Consider the following 24189-nt stretch of genomic DNA (forward strand, 5'->3'; position numbering starts at 1 on the left):
GGAAGCCTCCTTGATACCCTTGATACCCAGGACCCTCTTCTGAATTCCCAGGGGCCTGATGTCTGTTCCTCTCTGAGGGCCTTGTGACCTCACGGGACCAGATATGTCCTGAGGAAAGGGCCCACACCAGAAGCAGCACAGCTTTGGGGCACCACAGGCCTGAATCCCACCTTCTCTACTTCGTAGCCTGTGATCTGAGGCAAGTGCTTTATCTGTCGGTGGGCAGTGAGACTGGGGACCAGGGGAAGGTTCCCGTAGAGACGCAGAGGGGAAGCCGGCCAACCCCGCTGGGCTGCCGGCCACAAGGACCCGGACTCCGAGAGGGCTGAGAGCACCGTGGTGGGGAGCGGAGGACATGCCAGGACAGGGTGGGAGGGAGGAAGGAGCCAAGGTTCTGGCCTGTTCAGTAGCCTGCACGCCACAGGGGCCAGGCAGGCCTAAAGCTGGAGTCGTCTGAGTCCCGTGTCTTGACCAACCCAGGCCAGAGCTGAGCTTGTGGGGAGGAAGGCCTGGCGTGGCTTGGGGGCACCTGCTGTCTGCTTCTAGTTCCTCGTGAATGGTGCTTCCCAGTGATGAAAGCTCCCTGGGAGCGGACAGGCCCTGTGTCTCTGTACCTTCTCCCTCTGCATGACCCTTGGCCTGTGGCCTCAGCGAGTCCCGAAGCCCATGCAGCTGAGAAACAGGAGGCCGTCTCGGTGTGAACACCGGCCTTGAAAGCGGAACACTGACAATAGCTTCATGAAAAATTCTGGCCCTTAGGACGACTGATTTTCGGGAGAACAAAACAGATCTGGTATTTCACTTCCTATTTTCCCCCCACTTTATCTTCTTAAAAAAAAAAAAAACCCAAAACATCCACACATTTCGAAAGCCGGGCACCTCTGGCGGTAGCTCGGGACGGAGCCAGCCCTGTGAGCCTCATCCCACGGCGCCAGGTGAAACGATGCTGATTTTGACAAGGACAAACAAACCCTTTTCCTTCCCTCTGAAGGACATTCCATTTCAGCCTGGAAACCAAACATGGGGCTGGGCTACAAGGCGAGCACTTGGCTGTAAACAGACACCAAAGTATTGTCACAAGCTACGGCTGGCAGTGAGAACACGACGAGGACAGTTGGCAATCGCTAAATTTTTTCTAACGTGTTTGCTGAATCTGCACAAAATCCAGTATTGCTCTTCTAGCCTGTGCTTGTTTGCTTCTGCAGACAGGGAACTCACTACCTCAAGCAGCGGATCTGTGTAAAATATTGCAGGCATATGTGTCCACTGTCTTCCCGGGGGTTCTGGCCACTGTCACAGCTTTCTGGCTTTCAGATAGTGAGCACTCCAGGTGGCCACAGCCTAAACAGACTCCAGCTTCTACAGGAAAGAGGGGGACCTGGAGGGACACCCAAAGCTCCCAGAGTCAATGGGGGAGCAGAGGAGCCAAGCATCTCAGTTTTCACGGCAGAATGAAGATGTGACATGGGAAGGAAGGCAGGATCACCGGCTGGTCTGACCCACTATTTGGACAGGGAAACTCAGAACTATAAAACTCTCCCAGGAGGGAGCCAGGAAGTCAGCAGAGCATGGCGTCTGCTCCTTAGGATAAGGGAGGGCCACTCACCTCAATTTCATCTTTAAAATCCCACTAATCCGCCTGAGAGGCAGCGCTGCTGTGAATTTGAACCTTGCAGTCAGGAAGATGTGTGACAGCACCTGAGCGGTGTGACCTCGGGGGAGTGATTTAACTTCTCTGAGCCTGCTCTTTCATTTGCAAAAGCACCTCAGAGGTCTGCCGTCAGGTGCAAGCTGGACCGTAGACACGGGAGGCTTGCCGCGGAGGTGGAGAGGCTCTGCCCCCATCATCTTCAGGGAGGGCCCACTCCCCGGCTGCAGGAGAGCAGTGAGCAGGAGGGTCCCAGCTCTCAGCTCCTCTAGGGTGGGCCTGGGCTGTGGAGACCCACCTCAGCCATGTCCTTCGAGGATAGTTGGCATCCAGAGACTGAGACGTGGGGCGTGGGCCAGTGTGGGGCACGTGGACAGTTCGTGCTCGTCCTGAGCTCCCTCTCGGGGCTGGCCGGCATCTCGGGTCCGCCACTCCCTCGGGCCAATCTTCCTTCCGCCCTCCCCTGTTCACGGGTGTTGCAGGACGATGAACATCTCAGCACCTGCGCCCAGAGAACCCAACTTCCAGAGGTTTCTCCCAGTGCCAGGCGTGCGGCAGGCCTCCGGGGAGGGTCCGATTACTGTGTTAGTATTACTGTGACCACGTTATCGGTACTATTACGAAACCCCTCCCAACTCACAAGTCGGGATGGAAGACAAGTAGATGAATTCAAAATCGGGTGGAGATGACAAACCAGAGCCCCAAACGAGGTGCGATGTCCAAAGACCAGGGAAAAGGTCCTGTCCGGGACACGACTGCTTGGGGCCATCTGCCCTCAAGAAAGGCAGAGACTCAGCCCGGGAGCCAGCCGGGCAGCTAGAAACGCGCACACACTGAGGTAAGAGAAAGAAGCTCAGGGGAAGAAGTGGTTTAAATGGGAGGTGACGTCATTGGTCACATGGGTTGCTCCTGAGTGTTTTAAGTTGGGGCTCGGGTGATGTCTGCAGAGCCAAGTTGTTCTGAGCTCAAATGCCAGCTTCTTTCCTGGTGCTCCTGTCGGTGTCGCCCGCCCATCTGAGTTCACGGGCGGCAGGGTGACAAGTCTCATACTCCCCAGCACATACAACTGTGTGAATCAGGGCTTGGGGGAGTGGGAACTCGGACCAGAATATCTCTTGGTATTTAGTAATGGTGGGAAAGGACACGGCGGTGGTGGGGGGGGGGGTGCCAGGAAATCGAAGAACTTTGCTGCAAAATGCTTGGTGAAAGCCTCAGGGGAGTCGCTGCTGTAAGTGACCTGCCCTCTGTCCTCCCGTGAACACCGTGAAATTGGCCACGAAAGGCCCTGCTTTCGCAGGTTTCTCAGGGATGGCTTGGGGCTGCACTTGGGGGCCAGTCGGCCCCTGACAGAAAGGCGGAGATGGGGAGTCATCGATGTGGGTTTCGGGGAACCGTCTCAGGGGAAGCGGGGCGGCTCTTGTGAGAACCTGGGAAGCAGCTACTGATCAGGGCGAATGGATGATGAGGTCCTTCTGTTTCTGTGTCTCCCTTTAGGACAACGTGGGCGACCCAGAATGTGCTGGGCAGCCCCGGGCGGGGAGCACGGTAAGTGTGCCCAAGCACGGTCCCAGCCCTCGCTGAGCCTCTGCTTCCAGAAAAGGAGCTGCCCTCCTGAGCACAGACTTGCAGAAGGGCTGCAGAGAGGGAAGTGGGGAGCTGTGCTGGGCCGTCCTTGGGCTTGGAGCCCCGGACACCCACCAAGACCAACCCCGCCGGCAGCGGAAGTGCCTCCCTGTTCCACCCTGAATCCAGGCAGACCCTGGGCCCCCTTCGGGCCCTTCCAGGAAGCTGGGGGGCACAGTCAGGAACACGCTCCTTGTGCTGGTGTCCAAATCCCTCTGCACCCGGCACCAGTTTCCCTCTCCCAGGAGCAGATGAACACAGGGAGGTTTTACATGGTGCCCGCGGAGGCCAGAGCGAGTGGCGAACTCAGGGCTCCCTGGTTCCGTTGGTACAGACCCACCAGAGGCCAGCCCCGGAGGAGATGCTGGGGACACATGGGTGACGGTCCCTGCCTTTAGTGCCCAGGGAAGCCCCGGCTGTGCCGGCAGGCACTGGGCGAGCTGGGGACGGGAGAGGCAGGATTCACCCGCAGCACGGGGGCAGCAGGGGGTGGGGAAGGAGCAGCCAGGCCGGGAGAGGAGGAGCCCAGGAGGGTGGGGCAGACACTGTTTGAAGGTGGAGGTGACTGAGGAGGAAGGGACACTAGGTGACACCAGGTCATTGTGGGTTCCTGCTTGTCCTCTTAGATCCTTCGCCCTGGGGGAGGTCCGCTGCAAGCCAGCAGGACACTTGAGAAGCTCCTGGTGTGGAACTGGGGTCTCCTGCCCACGGCCGGGCGGGTGAGCGTGGACCCCTATCTCCCAGCCCCAGCCAAGCCTTCCGGGAACTGCAGCTGCCATTTTGATGGAAACTTCCAGGCCTCCGGAGGCAGAATCACTTAGCCAAGACGCTCCTGAATCCCTGACCTACAGAAAATGTGACGTTCTCCAGGTTTTTTCCTACAGCCACTAAATTTGGGGGCAATTTGTTACATGGCAGTAGATAAGTAATACTGAATTTTATTTTATTTTTAAAGATTTTATTTATTTGAGAGAGAGAGAAAGAGAAAGAGATCACAAGTAGGCAGAGAGGCAGGCAGAGAGAGAGGGGGAAGCAGGCTCCCTACTGAGCAGACAGCCCAATGCAGGGCTCCATCCCAGGACCCTGAGATCATGACCTGAGCCGAAGGTAGAGGCTTAACCCACTGAGCTACCCAGGTGCCCCCTGAATTTCATTTTAAAGAGGTCTTTGCAAGGGGATCTTTAGAGGCTTGGTTTAAAAATAAAGCCCCAAAGTATTCTAGTTAGATGACGGGGACGGAGGACCTGGTTTTGGGTAAGTTCATCTGCTGATTATCCCCACACCACGGAATAAGGGCGGGGGATGCCGAGGTCAGCGGTGGGTGGGTTGTGGAAGCGTCTCTCCACTGTAATGTGTGAGAGAGGCACACCTGGCAGGGGAGGAAAGAGCGGGGGCCCTGCCGTTTGCTGTGACTTGATGGCTTAATCAGGCGATCGATATTGTTCTCAGGGCAGAGGGAGTGGGGAGCTGAGATGAAAAATGCATGAGGGGCTGGGGGGGGGCTGGGAGGAGCACATGAAAAAGCCAGCTTGCTCTATCTGCCCCACACCAGCCGAGAAATTAAATCGGCGAGGAGGAGATGGACGGCCACGGGGCTGACTGGAGCGTAGAGCACATGCGTGCAGCCACGGTCTCATCATAAGGCAGAAACATGCTCATTAAATCGCTTTTCTTGACTAAAGATGGATTCAATAACCTTTAGCAGTGTTAAACACCAGCAGACACCGAAATTGTGCAGGTCTCAAAGAGGCTGATGGAATCGGGGCGTTAATGATCTTGGGGACAGCAGCCAACAACTCACAGGAGGAGGACAGCTCTCAGCGCAGGCTGGGCCTTCCGTGTGCCTGCGACAAACACCGCACACAAGAGCAAAAAAAAAAAAAAGGCAATTAACTGGGACTCTCAATTAGCTCCTCGGGAAGGTGAGAAAGAGACACAGGGAAACAAGCTCATACAGATGACTATTTAAAAAAGCCAACTTCCATCAGATATCCTTATATAAATTAGGATCAAATTCAGCCATGACACAAGAGCCAGAACAATGGTGGCTTCAACAAGGTAGCCTAGCTGTCTCCCACACAAAAGACGACCAGCGATGGACGTCAGAGTTGCCTGCCAGCCAGGCTCCTCTGCCATCCTCAGCATGTGGCTTCTACCTCATGGTCTGTGATGGCTGCGAGAGTGCCAGCCATCAGGCCCACACTTCAGCAGGAAGGAGGAAGGGGCAGAAATGACCTCCCTCTTCTCATCACCTCCTCAGGAATACCTCCCAGGAGTTGTACGTAACTACAGTCACATCTCAATGGCCACTCCTAATCGTAAAGGAGCTGGGATAGGAAGTCTTTTTCCCAGGTCCAAAAAGGGAGCTCTGCTGGAAGGAAGGATGGAAGTGTGGCTACTGGGAAGGCAGACGGGGGACTCTGGCATGCCCTGAAGTCAGAATACAGTCAGCGTGAACCAAAGGGAGGTCTCAGGTCAGAACACAACACTGCTCTGAGTGTGGCATGGGGGATGGGGAGGCTGACGATCAGGGAGCGTGAACCAGCCTGAAGGGGCAAAACATAACACGACAGAGTGTTAAAAGGACATGGAATGAGTCATGTAAATTGTGACATTTCAGTTATGGCGCTATTCACGCTGCACAGTGTAAAAATGCTAACCTTTATCTAGACAAAAAACCAAAACTCACCCTGACCGATCCAAGTAGTCTACAGTCTGGCACGCCCTCAGCACCCTCATACTTGAGTCTCGCTGTGCGCACGGCTCTGCGCAGTCCTCAGTCTGGACCCTGGGCTCCCCAGTGTGGGAAAGACTGTCCATTGCTCTGAACCCCCAGTTAACCATGAAACAAGCCGTAAAGAAAAGCTTAGGTTCGTAATATATACCCACTGTGCGCTTAGAACCTCCTGGGGCAGGTAACCGAGTCAGACTCTGATCAAACCCTCACAGGAATAAAGATGACATGTCCCATGGGGTCGGTAAGGGCCAGGAAAGCCAGGCAGAGGGGCGTGTCGGTGAGGATGGGGTCGGGCCGGCAGGGACAGAGACAAGGAGCAGCGGCTTCCACAACAGACTTTCCTCCTCTCGTTCGTCTGAGCCTGGAGGTGGGCAGACAGGGCTGGCACGGAGCTCTGCGGGGCCATCAGACACCAAGTCTGCTCTGTCTTGCTCTGCACATGCGGCCTGCATTCCCAAGACCACTGCACGGTCCGAGACGGCAGTTCCATATCCCACAACAAGAGGAGGAAAAGGGAGGGGTGGGCCCCCTCCTGGGTTTCAAACAAGGTCACACACTCTGGACGCCCCTCTTTTTTTTTTTTTTAAAGATTTTATTTATTTAACAGAGAGAGACAGAGCGAGAGATCGTGCAAGCAGGGGGAGTGGGAGAGGGAGAAGCAGGATCCCTGCTGAGCAGGGAGTCTGATGTGGGACTCGATCCCAGGACTCCGAAGGCAGATGCCCAACAACTGAGCCACCCAGGTGTCCCTCTTAATCAGAGTGGGGGCGTGGGTCCCCTCCCTCAACTCTGGGCTGTTAGAGGCCGGCTGGCTATCAGTGACGCTGTGTAACTTCCGAGGCTGGGGGCGTAGAAAATGATACAGAGTCTACATGGTTTTCTTGGGCTGCCAGCGCTCGGGGCCCAGCTCCACAGGGCAGAGGGGCCCAAGTGGAAAAACTGAGGCCCAAAGCCCCCGGCCAATGGCTGCATCTGCCTGTAGCCACGCAGGTGAGCCATCTTGAGGAAAGCTCCTCTAAGCCCTGCAGGGGCCGCCCTCGCTGGTCCCTGTGGTCCCCTGGGGCGCAGAGCTGAGCTGCGTCTTCCCAGCCAAGCCCCGCCCACACTGGAAATCTGTGAGCGCAGTATGTGGTGGTTGTAGATTTTGAAACACTGAATTAACAAACACATACTTTTTTTTTTTTTTTTTTTTTTTAAAGATTTTATTTATTTATTTGACAGAGAGAGATCACAAGTAGGCAGAGAGGCAGGCAGAGAGAGAGAGAGGAGGAAGCAGGCTCCCTGCTGAGCAGAGAGCCCGGATGCGGGACTCGATCTCAGGACCCTGAGATCATGACCTGAGCCGAAGGCAGCGGCTTAACCCACTGAGCCACCCAGGCGCCCCACAAACACATACTTTTTATTGATTTATTTTTAGAAAGATTCGACTTATTGATTTTAGAGCGGGAGCCAGTCAGCACGAGTCGGGGGAGGGGCAGGGGCGAGGGAAATCAGAGCCCGAGCCGAGACCGAGCGCCTGACGCCCAACGGGCTGAGCCACCCAGGCGCCCCTGCACCTTCTGATTTAGAAACGGTTTTAGGGTTACAGAAGAGCTGCAAACGCAGTAGACGGAATTCCCATGGACCCTTCACCTGATACTAACGTCTTCCAATGACCACGTTTATCAAAAGAAAGAAACGAGCGTTGATGTGCTGCTGCTACCCTCAGAGGTTGTAGGGTTTCTCCTCTTTTCCTGCCAGCGCTGGTTTTCTGCTCTGGGACCCCGTCCAGGATGCGGCCCGTGTCCGTGGTCTCCTTCCGCCTGTGACAGCTTCTCTACGTCCTCGCCTGTCTTTCACGACCTTGACACTTTTCGGAGTAGCGGTCAAGTATTTTGCAAAATGCCCTTCAGTTTGAGTCTGTTGAGTGTTTTCCCAAGATCAGACGGGGGTATAGATCTTGGAGAAGAGCCCCACAGAGGGGGAGGGCCCTTTCCGTGCCGTCAGAGCCCAGCTACACCACGGCTGGTTCTGGCGACCTTGACCTTGATGGTTAAGGAGGCGCCTGCTGGGTTTCTCCACCTCTCCATGTCTTCACTAGTAGCAGGTCACTAAGTTCAGCCCACACTCAAAATGGGGGGGTGAACCACTAAATTGGGAGAGGGGGTTGTTGAGTGGCTGTAGGTGACAACAGAGACGATGGCACCCACAAGTGTCTCCGGGAGATAGTGGGCCGGGGGCTGCGTGGCAGAAGCCAGAGGGGGCTTGAGGGTGCCCCCCGGGAGAGGGCTTAGAGAGGAGCAAGGGGAAGGCTACTGGGAGCAAGAGGAAAGGGAGCCCTGTTACATATGTGGCGCCGGGAAGCGCGAGTGCAGGGCCTGGGGGAACCCGCAGATTCGCAGCACAGGGCTGAAGACGTGGCTTCATTTCTTCTGGCTGCTGACAGCAAAATGCATGAGGAAGGATGGGTTAAAAAGGAAACTTTCCAGTTTTTTTTTTAAGACAATTGAAAGGCGATATAAAAGAGCCATAACTTGCCGGGTTTGAGAAGAAAATGGTTTCTCATTCCCGGCCTCTCCAGATGGCAAAAAAATCTCAAATCAAAAAATGGCCTCTGGGGCCACCTGTGTGGCTCAGTGGGTTAAGCCTCTGCCTTCGGCTCATGATCTCAGGGTCCTGGGATCAAGCCCCAGGTCGGGCTCTCTGCTTAGCAGGGAGCCTGCTTCCCTCTCTCTCTCCTGCCTCTCTGCCTACTTGTGATCTCTGTCCCTCAAATAAATAAATAAAAATCTAAAAAAAAAAAAAAAAAAAGGCTCTGGGCAAAGATCGAACCCAGGCATAGCTTAGACATACCCAACACAGCGCGTCCTTTTGCCAGGTACCAACTGATGGCCTTTCAGTTCCAAATTCATCCGTCACCGCCTGATCTAGAAGATGGATCCGGGCCCTTTACATGTTTTTCTCTTTGCTCACTGGTGTGATGTGAAGCATGGACAACAGGCACTGCGAGAAAAGGCGTGTTCACCTTCTCCCCACCGTGGCTGGAGCCGTGCTGGAGTGAGCTGGGGTCCCACAGAGGGAGGCTGCCCCCACCCCGGGACCTAGCTCTGTCGCAATTCCCTCTGCTCGAGCTCAGTAGAAACTATGGTGGCTGCTTTCCTCGTCCCCAGGAAGATACAACTGCGGACCTCCGGCTACGTTAGATAGCATGCTGTCCCTGAGCCAATCACAGCAAGTGTATGTGTGTGTATGCGTGTGTGTGTGCGTGTGCATGTGTGTGCGTGTGTGCGTCTGGGACCGAGACTGGCCAGGATTTCCTTACTGTGGGGTGGGGGCGGGAAGGGGGGACTGGCGGAGCCGATCTAATGGAAGCACGTGGACTGATGAGGGAACAGAGGGGGGTTCCCCACAGGCAAGGTGAGGTTTTATTTTATTCTAAGAAGGGGTGACCCCAGCGTGGGGTCTGGATTCCTGTCATCATGTGCTCTCACGGGGCAGGTGCCAGTCACCACCACAGCTCGCGGTAGGATGGCATCGCTGACAAGGGCCTGGTGGCCTGGGGCATGGGGTCGTCATGGGGCTAAGGCTCATGAGGACCCAGAACCTGTACACAGTGAGGTGTGGTTCACTTCGGATAAGTGCAAACTGTTAACCTTATCCGCCAGCTTCCGATCGTCAGTATTTCCATCCCGGGAAGGAAGGCGGCCGGCAGGACTTTCGTCCGCAGTGCCATCAGCCCTTTTCCCCGCGGACCGAGCAAGGCGCCCTGGGGTCTGGCCAGACAGTCCGGGCTGGGATCCCTCGCTGAGGACAAGTTACACGGCGTCACACGGCGTCACACGGCGTCACACGGCGTCACACACTCACCCCCTTAAGGGCTGCCCAGCCCTCAGTGCATCAGCCCCACGGCCAGGAACCAACCATGCAGTGAACTGGTTTTCTCTTGCTGGTACGGTCTCCCGGCCCCCCCTTAGCGACGGCCCCTAAGTTTTTGAAAACGTTTAGAACTACCTGCCTGCTTCCTAATTAGATCCCTACTCTTTTATGCTCGGAAGTTTTCTTGAACTTTGCTGGTTTGCAAACTAATGGAAAGAAACAGGAAGGACAGCAAATTAACGATGGCCTTTTAGCAATCATTAATTTGACCAACTACCCTTTGGAAATGAAAGGCCAGCGCCTATTAGCTTTAGGGGCATCGAGTGCAAAGTCAAATATCAAAAGGCCATGGCAAAAAAAGGGACCCCGTTCTAATCAAGGCAGAGAGAGGCGGCACAGTCACAGAAATGCAGATAGGATTGGAAAGTGGGGCAGCGGTCTGGGCTTCTGACATTCTCTTCCGAACACTCGCATTTTCGAAATGGTGTCTTAAATCTCTTGTGCTTAAGAGATGGTCTCCATGCACAGCCCAAGCTGCTCCGCCATGTCTGCAGGGGGCAGGCCATCCCCCGGCACTGCCGTCAAACTTCTGGATTCTTCTCTGAGGCTTTTCTTTGGTGGTAAAGAGAAACGGGAGGGAGGCACAAAGTCAAGGCAGGAGACAGAACGGGCCCCACACGGACGACTTCCCCACAGCGTCCGTGCTCCTGCCTGCAATGATTCATTGACAAGGTCGTCTGTGCCATAGGGTCCACTCCCCAGGGACATGTCAACTATCCCTCGCACCCAGTAGGTACACCCAGTAGGTGCACAACACCTATCTGGTGTGGTCACTTGCAAGACTTCTGCACCTGGAAGGCCAAATTCACCGGCCCAACTCCCCGATGAAGAATGCAGGCTCCGAGGATCAAGGGACTGGCCCAGGGCCACCCGTTTAGGACAGAGCAGTGCCTGAGACAGACCCAGTCCCTGCCCTCCAGACACTCGAGTGGGGGTGCGAATGACAAGATACACCGCTCCCGTCCAAGGCCACGGATGCTCTGAGGAAGCCGTGGAGGCGACGGAAGGGACGGGGACACACGCACTCCCATAGCCAACGGTCAGGGAAGGGCTGTCGGACAGGGTGGCTCTCCCCGGGGGAACGCAACAGCCAGGCCGAGGTGGCGTTTATGCGGTCCTCTTCCATGCGGAGTGAAGGCGGTGTGGACTCAAGCTAATGGACGCGGTAGCGATGGAAGCAGTGACCTCTGCCGTCCATCCAGTATTTATGACCTGTGGCCCGTGTCCAGCGTGTGCAGATGGCGTTTGGGGTACATAAAACCGGCAGCTATTTAAAACAACCTCCGCCAGCTGAGATCTCAGTGATGTAACACAACGAAGGGTTTGGGAGTTCACGCCCCTCACACAGAATCCGCTGCAGAAGCTTCTGGCTGGGAGGCCCACGGGCCAGCTCTTCTCCAGGGAAGGACTCAGGGGTTCTCGATCTTTCCTTCACGTCCCGCTGCCATGTGGCGCTTCCGACATGGCCTCAGAAAAGGAGAGCGCACAGGAGAGGCAGGCGTTCTTGTGGTGCTGCGGGTGCAGGAGACCGCCGCGGACGCTCCACAGCCCCACTGAGATGCAAGGGACGTGGGACATGCGGTTCTGCCGGGTGCGCTGGAGCGGGAGGTGGTCTGGACGCGCCACCTCACCCCCCACCCCGCCGAGGACCACGTCCTCAGTCAGGCGCGGGACAGGCATCGTGGCAAGACCAGGGTCCTCGCGATCTCTGCGTGCAGCAGCGCCGCCCTCCGGTCGGAACCAGCCCCTCCGGAGCTCTGCAGGGAGAGAGAAGACGCGTCTGCATTCTTTCAGCCGCTGCATTTTGGGACCTCTGTGCCACAGCAACTTAGTCTTTGTGAAATGGAAAAAAGCAGGTTTCAAAACAGTACACAGGACGCTCATATTTCTGGCAAAAAATGGACACACACAAACAGAGCCACAGGAGGGTAGGCGGGTCCGGGAAGACCGACGGCGAAGCGGCCTGGTCATGTCGTGCGCTGGTGGGAATTACGGATGTTTCCCTTTCGCTCATCCACGTGATCTAATTTTCTATAAACGGAACTCGCGCACTCCTCTAGTAATTAAGAAAGCAAGCGGACGGCTGGGAACCGGAGAAACAGAGCAGCACAGTTAAGGAACAAGCCGTCCCTCGGCGACAGGGCTCGCTGGTGGCCCAGGCCAGCTCCCAAGCTCACGGCCTCTCTCCTCCCTCCCCCGACCCCTTCCCCACCAGGGACACACGACTGTTTTGCCTCAGTCGGGCTGGGGCGAGCGCAGCGCCCGTGAAGCCTGTGGCCGGCAGGACCTGCCTGTTCAGCTCGCACCGAACCCCAGCTCCTGCGGTCCCAGAAGACAGCCCATCTCCAGTGGAAATTTCAAACTCCATTAGCACAGAGACAGGCGGGAGCTGCTCCTGAGTAACTAATCAGCAGAAAGCTGCCGAGACGGTGCTCTGCCTAGATGTGCTCGTGAACTTTCCGGTTTATCTCTTCTAGCACTAATGACAGGGAGCAGCCAACCTGCAATTTAAAATTCAACTTGAAAGTGATTTTTGAGGTTCCTTTCCACTAACTGAAGGAGCCGGGGTGGGGAGGAGAGCGGGGGTGGGGAGGAGACGGGAAGGAAACCGCCTGTCCTAGAGAGCGAAGCCTAATTACTCCCCGCGCAGACGCAGACAGACAGACGGGAAGGACTGACGGCCGGCGGGCTGGGCCACAGCGCTAGGTTCCCGCTCATCTTCCAGGCGCGCAAGGGTGCAGGCTTGGGGGAGCAGCGGGCAGAGGGAGAAGCAGGCTCTCCGCTGAGCAGGGAGCCCGAAGTGGGACTTGATCCTAGGACCCTGGGATCACGACCTGAGCTGGGCAGATACTGAGCCACCAGGTGCCGGGGCACTGGTCCACCCTTTCCTGTCAAATGCAGGACAATGGAAGTCCCCCGAGATCAGCCGCCACGGAGATCGCGCCCCCGGAGACGCAGACGAGCAAGGTGCGTCGTCCTGCTCCGTGCTCTCGCCCACAGACCCGGTGGCCCGACGGCGCCTTCCGTCAAGTTGGCCACGGTTCCGGATCTTGTGAGAATCCTGGTGGTGGGGCTGATGTCCCGTCTCCTCCCAACTAGGGTGACCTTACGAGGCTCTCGATTTAGCATCAGGCCCGCACTCTGCCAGTCTGAACGCAACGGAAAGTTTGCACATTAACACTGAAAGTTCATTGCTTCGTGCCTGCAGCTCGCCGTCAGTGGTGTGAAGTGGAAAAATATCACTCGATACCGAAAGGCCAATTCCTGATTTAGTTTAGGAAAAAAATCTGGACAGCCCTGCACAGACGTCCTCATTCCTCTCTGTCCGTTCCTCCCGGTCCGCCTGCTCGTCAGCAGGCGCCGGGCTGGCAGAAGGCACAGGTAAAGGCCTCCTCCTTATCGCAGCAGGAAAGCACCTGCGGGACAGAGACACCCAAGCCCTGGCCAAGGGCACTCGCCAGCAGACACACCCCAGCAGGGCGGGGACTGGTCCCTTTCCCTTGGCCGGGAGGCTGCTGCTCTGTAGCCACAGGGACCGATGGCGTGGTCAGTCCCATATCCAGCCCATATCCAGGGTGTGCTGCTCCTGGTCTACACAACGAGGGGAAACACCACGTACCCATTTGGGACGGAGCACCTGGCACAGAGCAGAGGCTGAGCTGCTGGGCGATGACTAAGTCATGTACGACCTTGTAGGTCTGGTCTAAAGGTCACAGCAGACAGCCTAAGAAGTAGCACCTGGGTAGCACACTCAGTGATGGGCACCTTCCTTTCTGGGAGGGGCACGAGGGACGGTTCTGGGACCCGATGCCTTGCTCCCAGAGGCAGCAGGCTTCCCAGCTCCCCTGCCACTTACCACTGTGGCGCTGGTCCCAAGCCACTGGTCTCTACTTCGGCTGACTTTGGGTTAACAGGTTCTCTGGACTTTAATGGTTGACACAAAGCTAGTCTGCCTGGTTTCTGTCTCTCTCTTTTTAAAAAAAGGTTTCATTCATCTATTTGTCAGAGAGAGAGAGAGCGAAAGCACAAGCAGGGGGAGCAGCAGGCAGAGGGAGAAGCAGGCTCTCCGCTGAACAGGGAGCCTGAAGTGGGACTTGATCCTAGGACCCTGGGGTCACGACCTGAGCTGGGCAGATACTGAGCCACCCAGGCGCGCCTCGTGTCCCTCTCTTGAAGCACCAAGCATTCACCCTTCCGGCCCCCACTACACTTCCTTTCAGCTTTCCTCTCTCAGCGCCGAAGAGCGCAAGTGCCGCAATGGGAAGGCCTTAGGGGTTGACTGGCCCAACCCTTGTACTTTTCCTCCTGCTTTTAATTAGGGAAAGATTGTTAGGAAAGTATATAAAATATAGGAAAATTATAAAACACAGGAACAGAAGAGCAATCATCACCCGCATACACAACGCCCAGCCGCGGTGAGTGACCAGCTCACGGCCAGTCTTGGTTCGTCTGTGAAACCCCACCCCCCAGCTTCCCTCTCGCACGGTCGCTCTTTACCTTACAGAACGCGGACAGGGGGATACCAAGGAATGGTGACTTGTCTGAGCCCCCACCACCGGGAGCGGGGGACCAGAGTTCAGGCTCTGGCCGTGCGTGCCCCCCGCAGCTGGGGGCCCGCCCCCACCCGCTGCTAGAGGCACCTGCGCTAGAATTTGTATTTCTCTCTAATGGTGACACTTTCCTGCCTCAATACATTTATTTAAATGGAAACTTTACACCTTCCTGTACATGGGAAACAAGCATCATTTGTCACAAATGAAAGGTATCCCTAAAGGTGACACAGAGAAGACAATGTCATTAAGTAGCAACTCCCGCTTGCCGGGGGCTCTGTCAAGCTGGCTCGTTCTCTCCTGAACGCGGAGGTTGGCGGGACTTAGACCAGGGGGTCTGCTCAGGTCTGGTGCAGTCAGGACCTAAACAGTTAAAAATCCACACAGCCTTCCAGAAGGCGCTCTCGTTACTGTGATTTCATCAGTGGCTCCCCTCCCCCTGCCCCACGCCCCCCATTTCAACACCTCTGACAGGTGCCGTCAGCCAGCTGGCGGTCATGACGTACTGTACTGTCATTTCCACGTGCTCCAACCTGGTCACAGCTGGTGATACTGTCCTCACTGCACATGACAACGCACACAGAGACCCACGTGGGGGTGGGGGGCCAGTCTACACGCCATTTCAACGCCTTAGAAAGGACGGGCAGCAACAGGACAAGAGATTGTCACAGACCCCACGGCCTCAATTCGGGATGTTCTCACAAAGCGACAAACAAGCGTCTTATGAGAATAAGAAGGCAAGAGACCCGCAAGCCAGCGAAGCCGTACTCTAGTCTGTCCCCTGCTCAATAAGGAGACCCCGGGCAGGAGAAGTGGCCAGCCCCCTTGGAACAGATGAAAGACGTTTCAGAGCAACGAAAGGCTGGCGTGAGCGACTCCTGTGTCACATGGGATTCTCATGAAGGCCTGTGTCGTGGCTGAACTGGCGGCATGTTGCCTTTCTTAATGGTTCATGAGGTCGTGGCGCCTCTCACGAGCGGGAACAGCTGGGACGGTATTCAGTCTGTCATCACTGGCTGTACGGGAAGCGCTCTTGCTGCTTCTCACCTTCCCAGACTGGGCACTGGAAGCATGCCCATCTCCTGGACGGGGTTCTCAGACTGCGGCCCCCAGCAGAGTCCCCCAGGGGCTTGTTGACAATCAGACTGCTGGACCTCACCCCACAGCATCTTCTTCCATTGGTCTGGGGAGGGGCCTGAGGCTCCGTGTTTTCACTCAGCCCCAGGATGCTGCTGCTGGACCACACCCTGAGAGGCAGGGTCCTGCCCTTTCCTCCTCACTAAATCCCCTTTGTCCTTAGCTCCTTTGAGCCTGGAGAAGGCAGGTGGGGAGAGCGCGAGAGGTCCTGGCACACAGGGACGAACCACCCATTCTTTTGGACATCTCGAGAAGGCAGTGCCTTGCTGGCATCTTCATAGCAAGGAGATGTTGGGTTGGGAACGCTCTAGGAAACTCCCCCTTCCTTCAAGACCCTCACCAGATCAATGTCTCTTCATATAAACAGATTACGGCTTTCCGTATTGGGGTCGAGGCTCTGCATGAACTGGGCCGGCATCTGTTCACAGTAATATTTAGGATAAAACATGGGAGGGACAAACAAGCCAGGCGTCCTTCTCATGCCTGCTTACATGTGTTCTGGCTGGTAACATGGGCAGATTCCTTCCCCTTTGGGAAGTATGTGTGTTATTGCTTTAGCAGAAAGAAACATGTGTGCGCTTTCTTCCTCAAAAAGAACAATCCATTCTGCAAACTGCAAAAACATCTCTGAAATGGCGTATTTGCCAACACTGTCCTCTCTCCTAAAAGCAAGAAGCAAGGAAATGTGTCCTCGGAAAGAACAATGTTTTAAACACAGACATTACTAAGTGTTTGTTTGTTTGTTTGTTTTCAAAAGGCCCAGATTCGCTCACATGTTCACTCAACTGAGTGCAGAAGGTGCTTTAAGAAATAGAAGACAAAGCCTTGTCCGGGATACAAAAGGTTTAGTGCTTATTAAAAAAAAAAAATAAGTTACCAAACCAAACCAAACACCCAGCGTGACAATATGCATGAACACGGGCTCATTTAAACGATAACGGCTCATGAAAATGACTTAGAACACAGACCCAGGAGAATCAATTTGCCAGTGCTGCTAACATGCGAGAAAGAACAGGCTGCATAACTGTCTTATTCTGAGTTCTAAAAAGGTCCTCTCTGCCTTCCATAAACCAGTGACAGTGTATAATTAGTCCCAAACACACGAGATGGAATCTGCCAGGGAAGCAGCTCAGCCTTAACGTAGGACGGGCTGCTTGACGGTCGGGGCAGAGTGCCGGACCTGGGTCTGGGGCCGTGAGGACAGGTCTGAGCCATCCTCCGACGGAGGGCTCATCTGGGAAGGTGCTGGGCGGGGCTGACAGGCCCACCGGGCTGGGGCTGGGGCTGGGTCACTGTCGGCAGGTGTCGTGGAAGGCTTCGAGGGTTCGGAAATCCCTCCACGTCGGGGGAAGGCCATCTTGTAGAAACTTCCCGCAGCGCTGGCACGGGGCCTGGAACAGCTTTATGTAACTTCTTAACCAGGTCTAAAAAGAGAAGTGGGGAGAGAAATAGAAGAAATGGGACCTGGGTGCTTCCAGTGTCATCCTTCCTGTCAAGCCCAGTGACCTCGAGGCCAGAGAACTCAAATTGGCTGTGACCCAAAAGACGGCCCGTGATTTCAGAGAGCGCTGCACGCAGAGTCCACAAGGTCACAAGGCTACTGATTCTCAGTTCTGGTGCTGTCCCAGTGTCCCCCATCCCCACAGCTGAGGGTATTTTTAAAATAGGAATTCCTGCTCCCAGGGGCAGGAAGTGCTCCCTGGAGGAGCGGCTGTGCACTGGCGCAAAGCCTGGGGCTCGGGGCCGCATGCAACCATGTTTCAGTCCTGTGTCCCGTGTCCCCTGAAGATGCGCACTGGTCCTCGCCCCGCTCCTGGCCAAGGAGTAGGCACGGACGCTGTGGAGGGAGACTCTGCGTCGATAACAGTGTTCGAACTCTCTCCTGAGGTCAACATGCCTTCTTCTAATCTGATTTCAGAGGTCATCGCTCACTGTCACAATGAGGCCCAACGCACCTGGGGGAGGGCGGGGACACCCTGGTGCCACCAAATAACATAATAAGAGGCGAATATGCACTTGAGTGGTTCAGAGTGCAGGGTTCTCCCGGGCGTCATACATAAGGATGAGACTCCCGTAACTCAATTCTCAAACTCAAGGAGATTTGCTACAAAAAAAAAAGAAAAACAAAACCAAACCAACCCAACCCAAACCCCACCACAACAGGCAAGCAAGTTAAGCAAGTTCTCCCTGTGATAGGGGCACATGAATCTCATCCTTTAATGTCCTCCTGAATTATGTCGATAAGAGAAAATTGCTCTTTCAAGAGGGAGGTCGAGTTTATTGATACAAATCCTCTGTCTCCACCACAGCTGCCTTGGCGGTGGCCGACTGTGGCCCATTGCTGCTGTCCCCCTTCCAATGGCCAGGTGGCCGAGGTTCTGGCTCTAAGTGCACGGTGGCTGATGACCGTTCAGCTGGACTGTTTATCCTCCAGTGGCGACCAAAGCCAGATCCTCCCCAAATCCCAGAGTCAGTTACCAAAGGGAAACTGGGCATAACAACATGTTAGGTTAAAAAGCAAGACCCTCTATCCGTCCAGAAAGGAAGAGCTCACGGAGGCTGTCAGAGGACCATCCTCCCTCTCGGCTCGGCCGAGCGCCCGGGGCTGCTCGCTCACCCCGCAGTGCCGTGAGGCCGATCAATAAGTCGGGTTTGTGTCTTCCAAGAAATGAACTGCGGGTTCTCTAAGAAGCTCACTTGCTGAGGCAAACTGACGTGATGACGCGGCTGAGCGCTACTCCACCTGGCTGTCAACGCTGATTTGGACTTGCTAACAGGTAGGTCTTCCAGTAGGTCTCTAACTGGCACCTTCCCAGCATGCACTGAGAAGGGAGCTTCAGCCGCAGCGAGAGAAGGAGCCTACCAAGGGGAGAGCACGAAGCCATGTCCGCATGATGCGGACACGCACAGCTGCCATTCTGGCTGGAAGGACCTAGCGCGGGCTGGCCGGGGGGTCACATGGCAGACCTGGGCAGAGGCGTGCAGATGAGCCAGCCCCTGGGGCGGCGGCGGGCTCTGACCTGCAGTGCTCGCTGACGTCGGCAGTGCCAATGTTCTGGTTCAATTTCAAGCTACTAGTAATCGAATAACCAGGTTGCAAAATTCTCGACATTTCACAAGAGCTGGCCGGAGCCGATTCCAACACACCAGTACAATGGCTGTCTGGCTGTTTTGGGGTCACTCCCCATCCTGAGCTCCAACCTGAGAATGTACATGTCTTGGGGGGCACTGCAAGAGTTGCCTTAGTCATTGGCACCTGCTCAGCGCCAAGCATAGGGTCTGGCATAGATGAGGCGCTCAATAAATATCTACTGACTAAGTCAATGTGGGTAACTGTGTTGGGAGATCACTTCTGAAACCACCATTTGTTCAGCCTGACAGAGTACACCAGTTAATTAAGTGGGAAACGATTCTCAGAAATTCCTTCCCAGTGTAAAGAAAGCCTCAGTTCTCTGGGCTGGCCCGTCTCCCACAGCAAGGCCCCGCGGCCCAGAGGCAGAACAGCTACTTTCCGAGCTGCCCGCTCTTACTTGGGGGGAGCCAAGGTTTTCGAAGGAGACGTGCCTCCTGCGGCCACTCACCATGAAGGACCTGACCACGACGTCCGGCATCTGGGGCAGCTGGTAGTGCAGCAGGGCGGTGGTGGCGTGGTCTGTCACCTGGAACCAGGGACAATGACAGGGGTTAGAGGCCACTCCAAAGCAGCACGGAGAAAAGAAAACCAACGCGTTCCCTTTCTGTGATAAAGCGATCTGAAGGAAAGAGCATCTAAAACAAAATCTCAAGTACAAAAATCAGTGAACAAAGCTGGGGAGCAGGAGTGTCGTAGGCGGAGGACACCAAGCATTCAGGCCTGGAGGTAGAGGAGTGAGTTCAGCAACAACTGGAAGCCGCAGCGGGGGGCGGGGGGTGTGCACCTGACAGGAGGGCCATGGCCCACAGCCAGCGGAGCGGGAAAGGCCAGCAGGACCCAGAGATTTTTAGCTAAGTCACTGCAGGATGAGACTGCACGGATGCAAAGAAGCTTTTCCACCTGTCCACATTCGACTTCATCTTCACGTTGGAACGACGTCCCCGGCGGGGAACTGGTCTTTCTGCTTCCTGTAATTCTCATTCTGTCTCACAGTTTGTTGTTGGAGAGATTTTATGATTCCATCACCCAGAATCTGGCAATTTCTCACGATCTTTCCCTTGGGTCTCACAGTTCCTACTACCCTTCCGAGGTGCCTTGCCACTCAAAATGTGGTTTTCTCTCCCAAAGCTGTGGCCCGTTTTCAGCATCCTGGTGGGCCATACCCACTATCTCCAAACTCCAAGTAGAGGCTTTATCAGCAGGGCTGAGGGCAAGACTACTTTAGGCCTTCTAGAGGCAACCGGTGACCAGACAAGGCACCGTGGGCTGAAGCCCCCAACTACTTCATCTCTCTGGGGCTCAGTGTCCCTTCTGAAAAACAAAGGAGTAATCTAAGATCCCTTGTAGTTCTGAAATCGCTAATGCCTGCCACCAAGCAGCAAATTAATAATTAATACCTGGTCTGACAGTTGTTCAAAGTCCTGGTGTAGCTGACTGCCTTCAGTAGGATTCTTGTCATTGTAAATGTTATGGTTAAAAAACAAAATGAAACACACAAACAATAAAACCCCATGTAAAATATTCAACTCTGAGCAGGAGTAGCGTGGGTCTACCTGGTGTAGACTTCCCCAGTTTCTACATGTCCTCGGACACCACGTGATGTGTCAATGGACCTAAGCGGCAGGGGACAAAGCCATCAGGTGGAAGGAACCCAGAAAGGCTGCTCCAGGCTCCACGTGGTGAGTTTGCAAACAATCTAGTAGTCAGTCTAGCTGTGTCCACGCTCAAGGTCAGAGAGGCCACGCTCCAGACAGAGGACACAGGCTCCCTAGCTTACGGAACCTGAGCCTCACTTCCCTTAAATAAATGGCCGTGCGTGGAGAGCATCTCCGGCCCAGCCAGGCTGCAGCCCTGCCTGTCTCCCCTCCCTTCTGATCCTCTCGTCTCCGGACAAGCACTCTTTCCCTGCTGGACTTCGTGGCCTGCCTGGTGGCTGGTGAAGCCACAAGACGATTAGCTCTGCGGGGACAGGATCAGGCCCATCTTGTCCATGCTACGTCCCCAAGCCCTAGAACACCGCCCAGCACCCAGCAGCTGCTCAATAAATACATATTTGTTGGATCAAGAAGTAAACTAAAAACGCCCACTCGCCAAAGGCCACCTACCAGGAAGACCTGTGCTGACTTTCTTGGAAACATAAGCTACAGGTCACATATCCAACACTGCTGAGAAATTGTTACCCAAGTGACTTTCAGATAAGTGGTACTTATCCTTCCAAGTGCAGACTGTTTTTATTTTAAGCATTTCTGACAGACAGCTTTCTAAAATGAGCAATGCTTTTTTTTTTTTTTTTTTTTTAAACAGTAGTAATGATAACTTGGCAAGATGGTGGGTGGTGATCGGTGGGGTGAAATTATGGCCATAAAAACACAGCAAAGCAAACTGGGCCCCATGGCCCCTGAGCTTGGAGGCTGCTTCCTGTCCACCCAGACCCACTGCTAAATAAAACCACCCATGCACATGCCATTTTGTGGAACATTTACGAAAGAGAGTTTCTGGAGAATTCTTTCTCCAGCCCCTGCTGTTTACTTTACAATGCTTCTAACAAGCCCTGCCCCCCGTGTCAGTGCTGTCATAGCCGGGAAGCCAGGCACTGCCTGCCCATGGCATGCTGTCCCCTAGTTACGGGTACGCTCCTTTCCTCAGATGCGGAGAGCTCATCACTAGTCCCAGGAGTCCCCTGGGACGGGGCTAAATCTGTCCACTTCAGCAGACTGAGCAACTGTCCTGGGGCCAAATTCCCCAGTCACACTGGCTGTCTAGAGGCCACGGCCCAGGTTGGCCTGCTTTGTTTGGCTGCATGTTTTCTTTGCTCTTCTTTGTAGAATTTTTAATAGGAAACATTGTATATGACCAACATATAAAATTCGGCAGCACACTGAAAGTTAACTGAGGTGGGTGTACTCTGCTTTTCATTTTAAAGAGGAGAAGATGGAGACTTCAGACTTCCAGAGGTTGGGCAGGCGGCTGCTCACAAAGCTGGGGAGGGGCAGTGGGGGCCCCAAGCCGGGACCACCCCTCCCAATAGGGACCCCTGGCCTGCAATGCAGGTTCTGGAAAAGGCACAGCCCCAGGGGCCCGGGCATCGTCTGCCTCGTGTCCCAGCCCAGTGCAGTCCTCAGTGCACCAGAGGCCCGATGAGAAGCCCAGGTCAGGAGATGTGCAAACGTGGCTGCTGGACAGCTGGGCACTTGAGAGCAGAACAACCGACCGAATGGACCAGAAAATCCTCTGGGTCCTGCTCCAGATCCAGCTTAGTGCTCTTCGGCCTCTGGCTCCTGGAGAGGGTGCCTCATTAGTTTCTCTATTAGTAGGCTGGCAATCCGCCCCAATTTAGCCACTTCTTCACAAGGTCCAGTACAAACTACTCCTTTATATTGCTAAACGGTGGCAGTTTTTCTTGTGCTGATACGATCATTTAATGTCCTCACTTTCCCATCACAAATGACAGACATCTTACTAGAAGGAGAACGAACGGACAGATTTGTTGTATTTTCTCTCTCTTCCTCACAAGCTCCTTCACTACTGGTTTTGGGGTTCCTGCGGCCAGACTCGGGGGCACCAGACTCGCCCATGGCTGCAGAGTGCGGGGAAAGTCACCCGCGATGGTCTTCCTTTCTGTCAAGCATTCTACCTTCACTGCTTTCTTGTTTTAAACTTTTCAATAATGAAAATTTTTTTGTTGTTTTGTTTTGTATTTTGCTCAGCATCCAAGATTTTGAAGGAAAAAAAAAACCAGGCTGGGAGGCAACAAAAACATTTTGCTATTAACCAATCTAATTTAAATCTACTCTGTGCCAGCCCAGCCGAGGCTTGGGCCCCACCACAATGGCCCCCAAGTAAGGTACAGCTCCCAGGATTCCACCGGGAGATCAAAGCCACCCTGCCCGGTGGGGGAGGCCGAGGAAGGGCACTAATGCTTCCCGGAGGGGAGGCCATTCATCCCTCCAGCGAGTGCGGTTAGGAAAGCCCTGAGAGCAGATCAAAGCAGACCTCAAGCTGAGCGGTGGCAAGGGAAGGTGGAGCAAAGTAACAACAGACCAGCAAGACAGGGGACCCCGTAGAGAAAAGCAGAGGGGACCTGATGCCAGGTCAGCAGTGAGGGCAGGAGAAGTTTAGGCACAGAGGGATCGGGCCACTCAGAAAGCAGTGGGCGGGGCGCCCTGTGGGCTCAATCGGTAGAGGGTTCAACTCTTGATCCCCGGACTGTGAGTTTGAGCCCCTCCTTTGGGGGCAGAACTTATTTAAAAATAATAAAACCAAAAAGCAGTGAGCAGACAGCCACACAGGGGCTTTGCCGCCAAGAGCGGTCTCTTTCCACCTCTGGGCAAGGACCACTGCAGACCTGGGGCTCGGTGTGGGGCGCCCTTCCCCGGCTGGCTCACCGCCGGTCGGTTCCTGAGGAGGGGACACCCCAGCGGCCATCATGGATCTGAGGGGCTTTATCAGTCTCCCCATCAGCTTCTTCTTCCTCCTCTGCCAACCAGGGCTTCCCGAAATTCTCTCCCCAGCGCAGACTGGTAGGGAAGGTCTTCAGGCACCCAGACTGGCGGGGAACTAAGCTCCCAGGGAGAAACGAATCTTTCAAGAGCCCTTGAAACAGCTGTCAGTCAACACGCTGGCGAAGGAGATGCCAGTCACAACAGGCTCCTGAAGCTCCTGCACCATATTGTGTGCGAGGAGCTTCTGCCGTCTCCAGCCCGAGCGTGAGAGGGTGCGCGGGACATCACGAGTCATGTCAGCCCAAGGCTCCGCGGAGCTGCCTGCGTGGGAGCCGTAGCCCGGCTCGAGGTGGTCTACACCACACAGCGTGGCAGGAGTCGGCGCGGGTCTGAGCGGATCTGAGTGTGGTCTGCTACATTTTAGCCGCAGGACCTCGGACAAGGGTTCAGTGGCCAGGGCAGGGAAAGCACTAGAACAGCAGCACCCGCCCTGCCGTGGGTCTTCGCGGCATTCTCGGGCCCCACCCTCACGGCCCAGGCGGGAGGGCGCTGTGATGAGCCCGCCGTTCCCGAGAGAGGAAGCAGTCCCGGGAGGTCAAGTGACCGGCCGCTCAAGCAGCTCCAGAGCCGCACAGCAGGCGCCTGCGCCCCGACAGAAGCTGCAGGGGTGCGGAGAGGCAGCGGCACACCCAGGCGACCCCCTCCCTACAAGGGAAAGGCCCTCAGGTCTTGGAGGAGGCAGGACTCGGGGCCCAGCTCTTGCCGCTCATGTGGCTCTCCCTCTCCCTCTTGCCCCGTCACAGCCCCGGCGCCCATCCCACTGGGCCCCCCAGAAGGTCTCTGGGTGGAGTCTCCCTGCCACGCAGAATGAGGGAGGGCAGGGCGAACTTCTGAGAGCTGCACACACGTTAATGAAGGTGTGACAGAACAGGGGGGGGGTGCAGGCTGCTACCCAGAGGGGATCCTCTTTTACATTTGGCTCATCGAGTCCAAATTCGTCTCCT

The 24189-nt window shown here is 55.3% G+C and overlaps 1 protein-coding gene and 2 long non-coding RNA genes across 3 annotated transcripts in view; 1 reads left to right on the forward strand and 2 right to left on the reverse strand.

Moving 5' to 3' along the window:
• Positions 1–23: 23 nt before the first annotated feature.
• LOC309846734 lies at positions 24–4201 on the forward strand. Its single transcript, XR_014302109.1, has 3 exons — positions 24–199; positions 3143–3193; positions 3898–4201. It is a non-coding gene; the product is annotated as an uncharacterized lncRNA (long non-coding RNA).
• Positions 4202–6579: 2378 nt separating this feature from the next.
• Positions 6580–12485, reverse strand: LOC309846741. The gene is made up of 2 exons (XR_014302116.1): positions 7405–12485; positions 6580–7179 (listed from the first exon to the last, which is right to left on the reverse strand). It is a non-coding gene; the product is annotated as an uncharacterized lncRNA (long non-coding RNA).
• A 3953-nt stretch (positions 12486–16438) lies between these two features.
• Positions 16439–24189, reverse strand: part of MED27 (mediator complex subunit 27) — a 192989-nt gene continuing 185238 nt past the window's right edge. Inside the window, exons 7-8 of the mRNA XM_082696152.1 lie at positions 19192–19269; positions 16439–17034 (exon numbers count right to left, since the gene is read on the reverse strand). Of these exons, the coding sequence (XP_082552278.1) occupies positions 16900–17034; positions 19192–19269 (213 nt within the window). The 3' untranslated portion in view covers positions 16439–16899. The remainder of the gene's footprint in view (positions 17035–19191; positions 19270–24189) is intronic.

This window comes from Mustela nivalis, assembly GCF_964662115.1.
Source record: "Mustela nivalis genome assembly, chromosome: 13".
NCBI lineage: Eukaryota > Metazoa > Chordata > Mammalia > Carnivora > Mustelidae > Mustela > Mustela nivalis.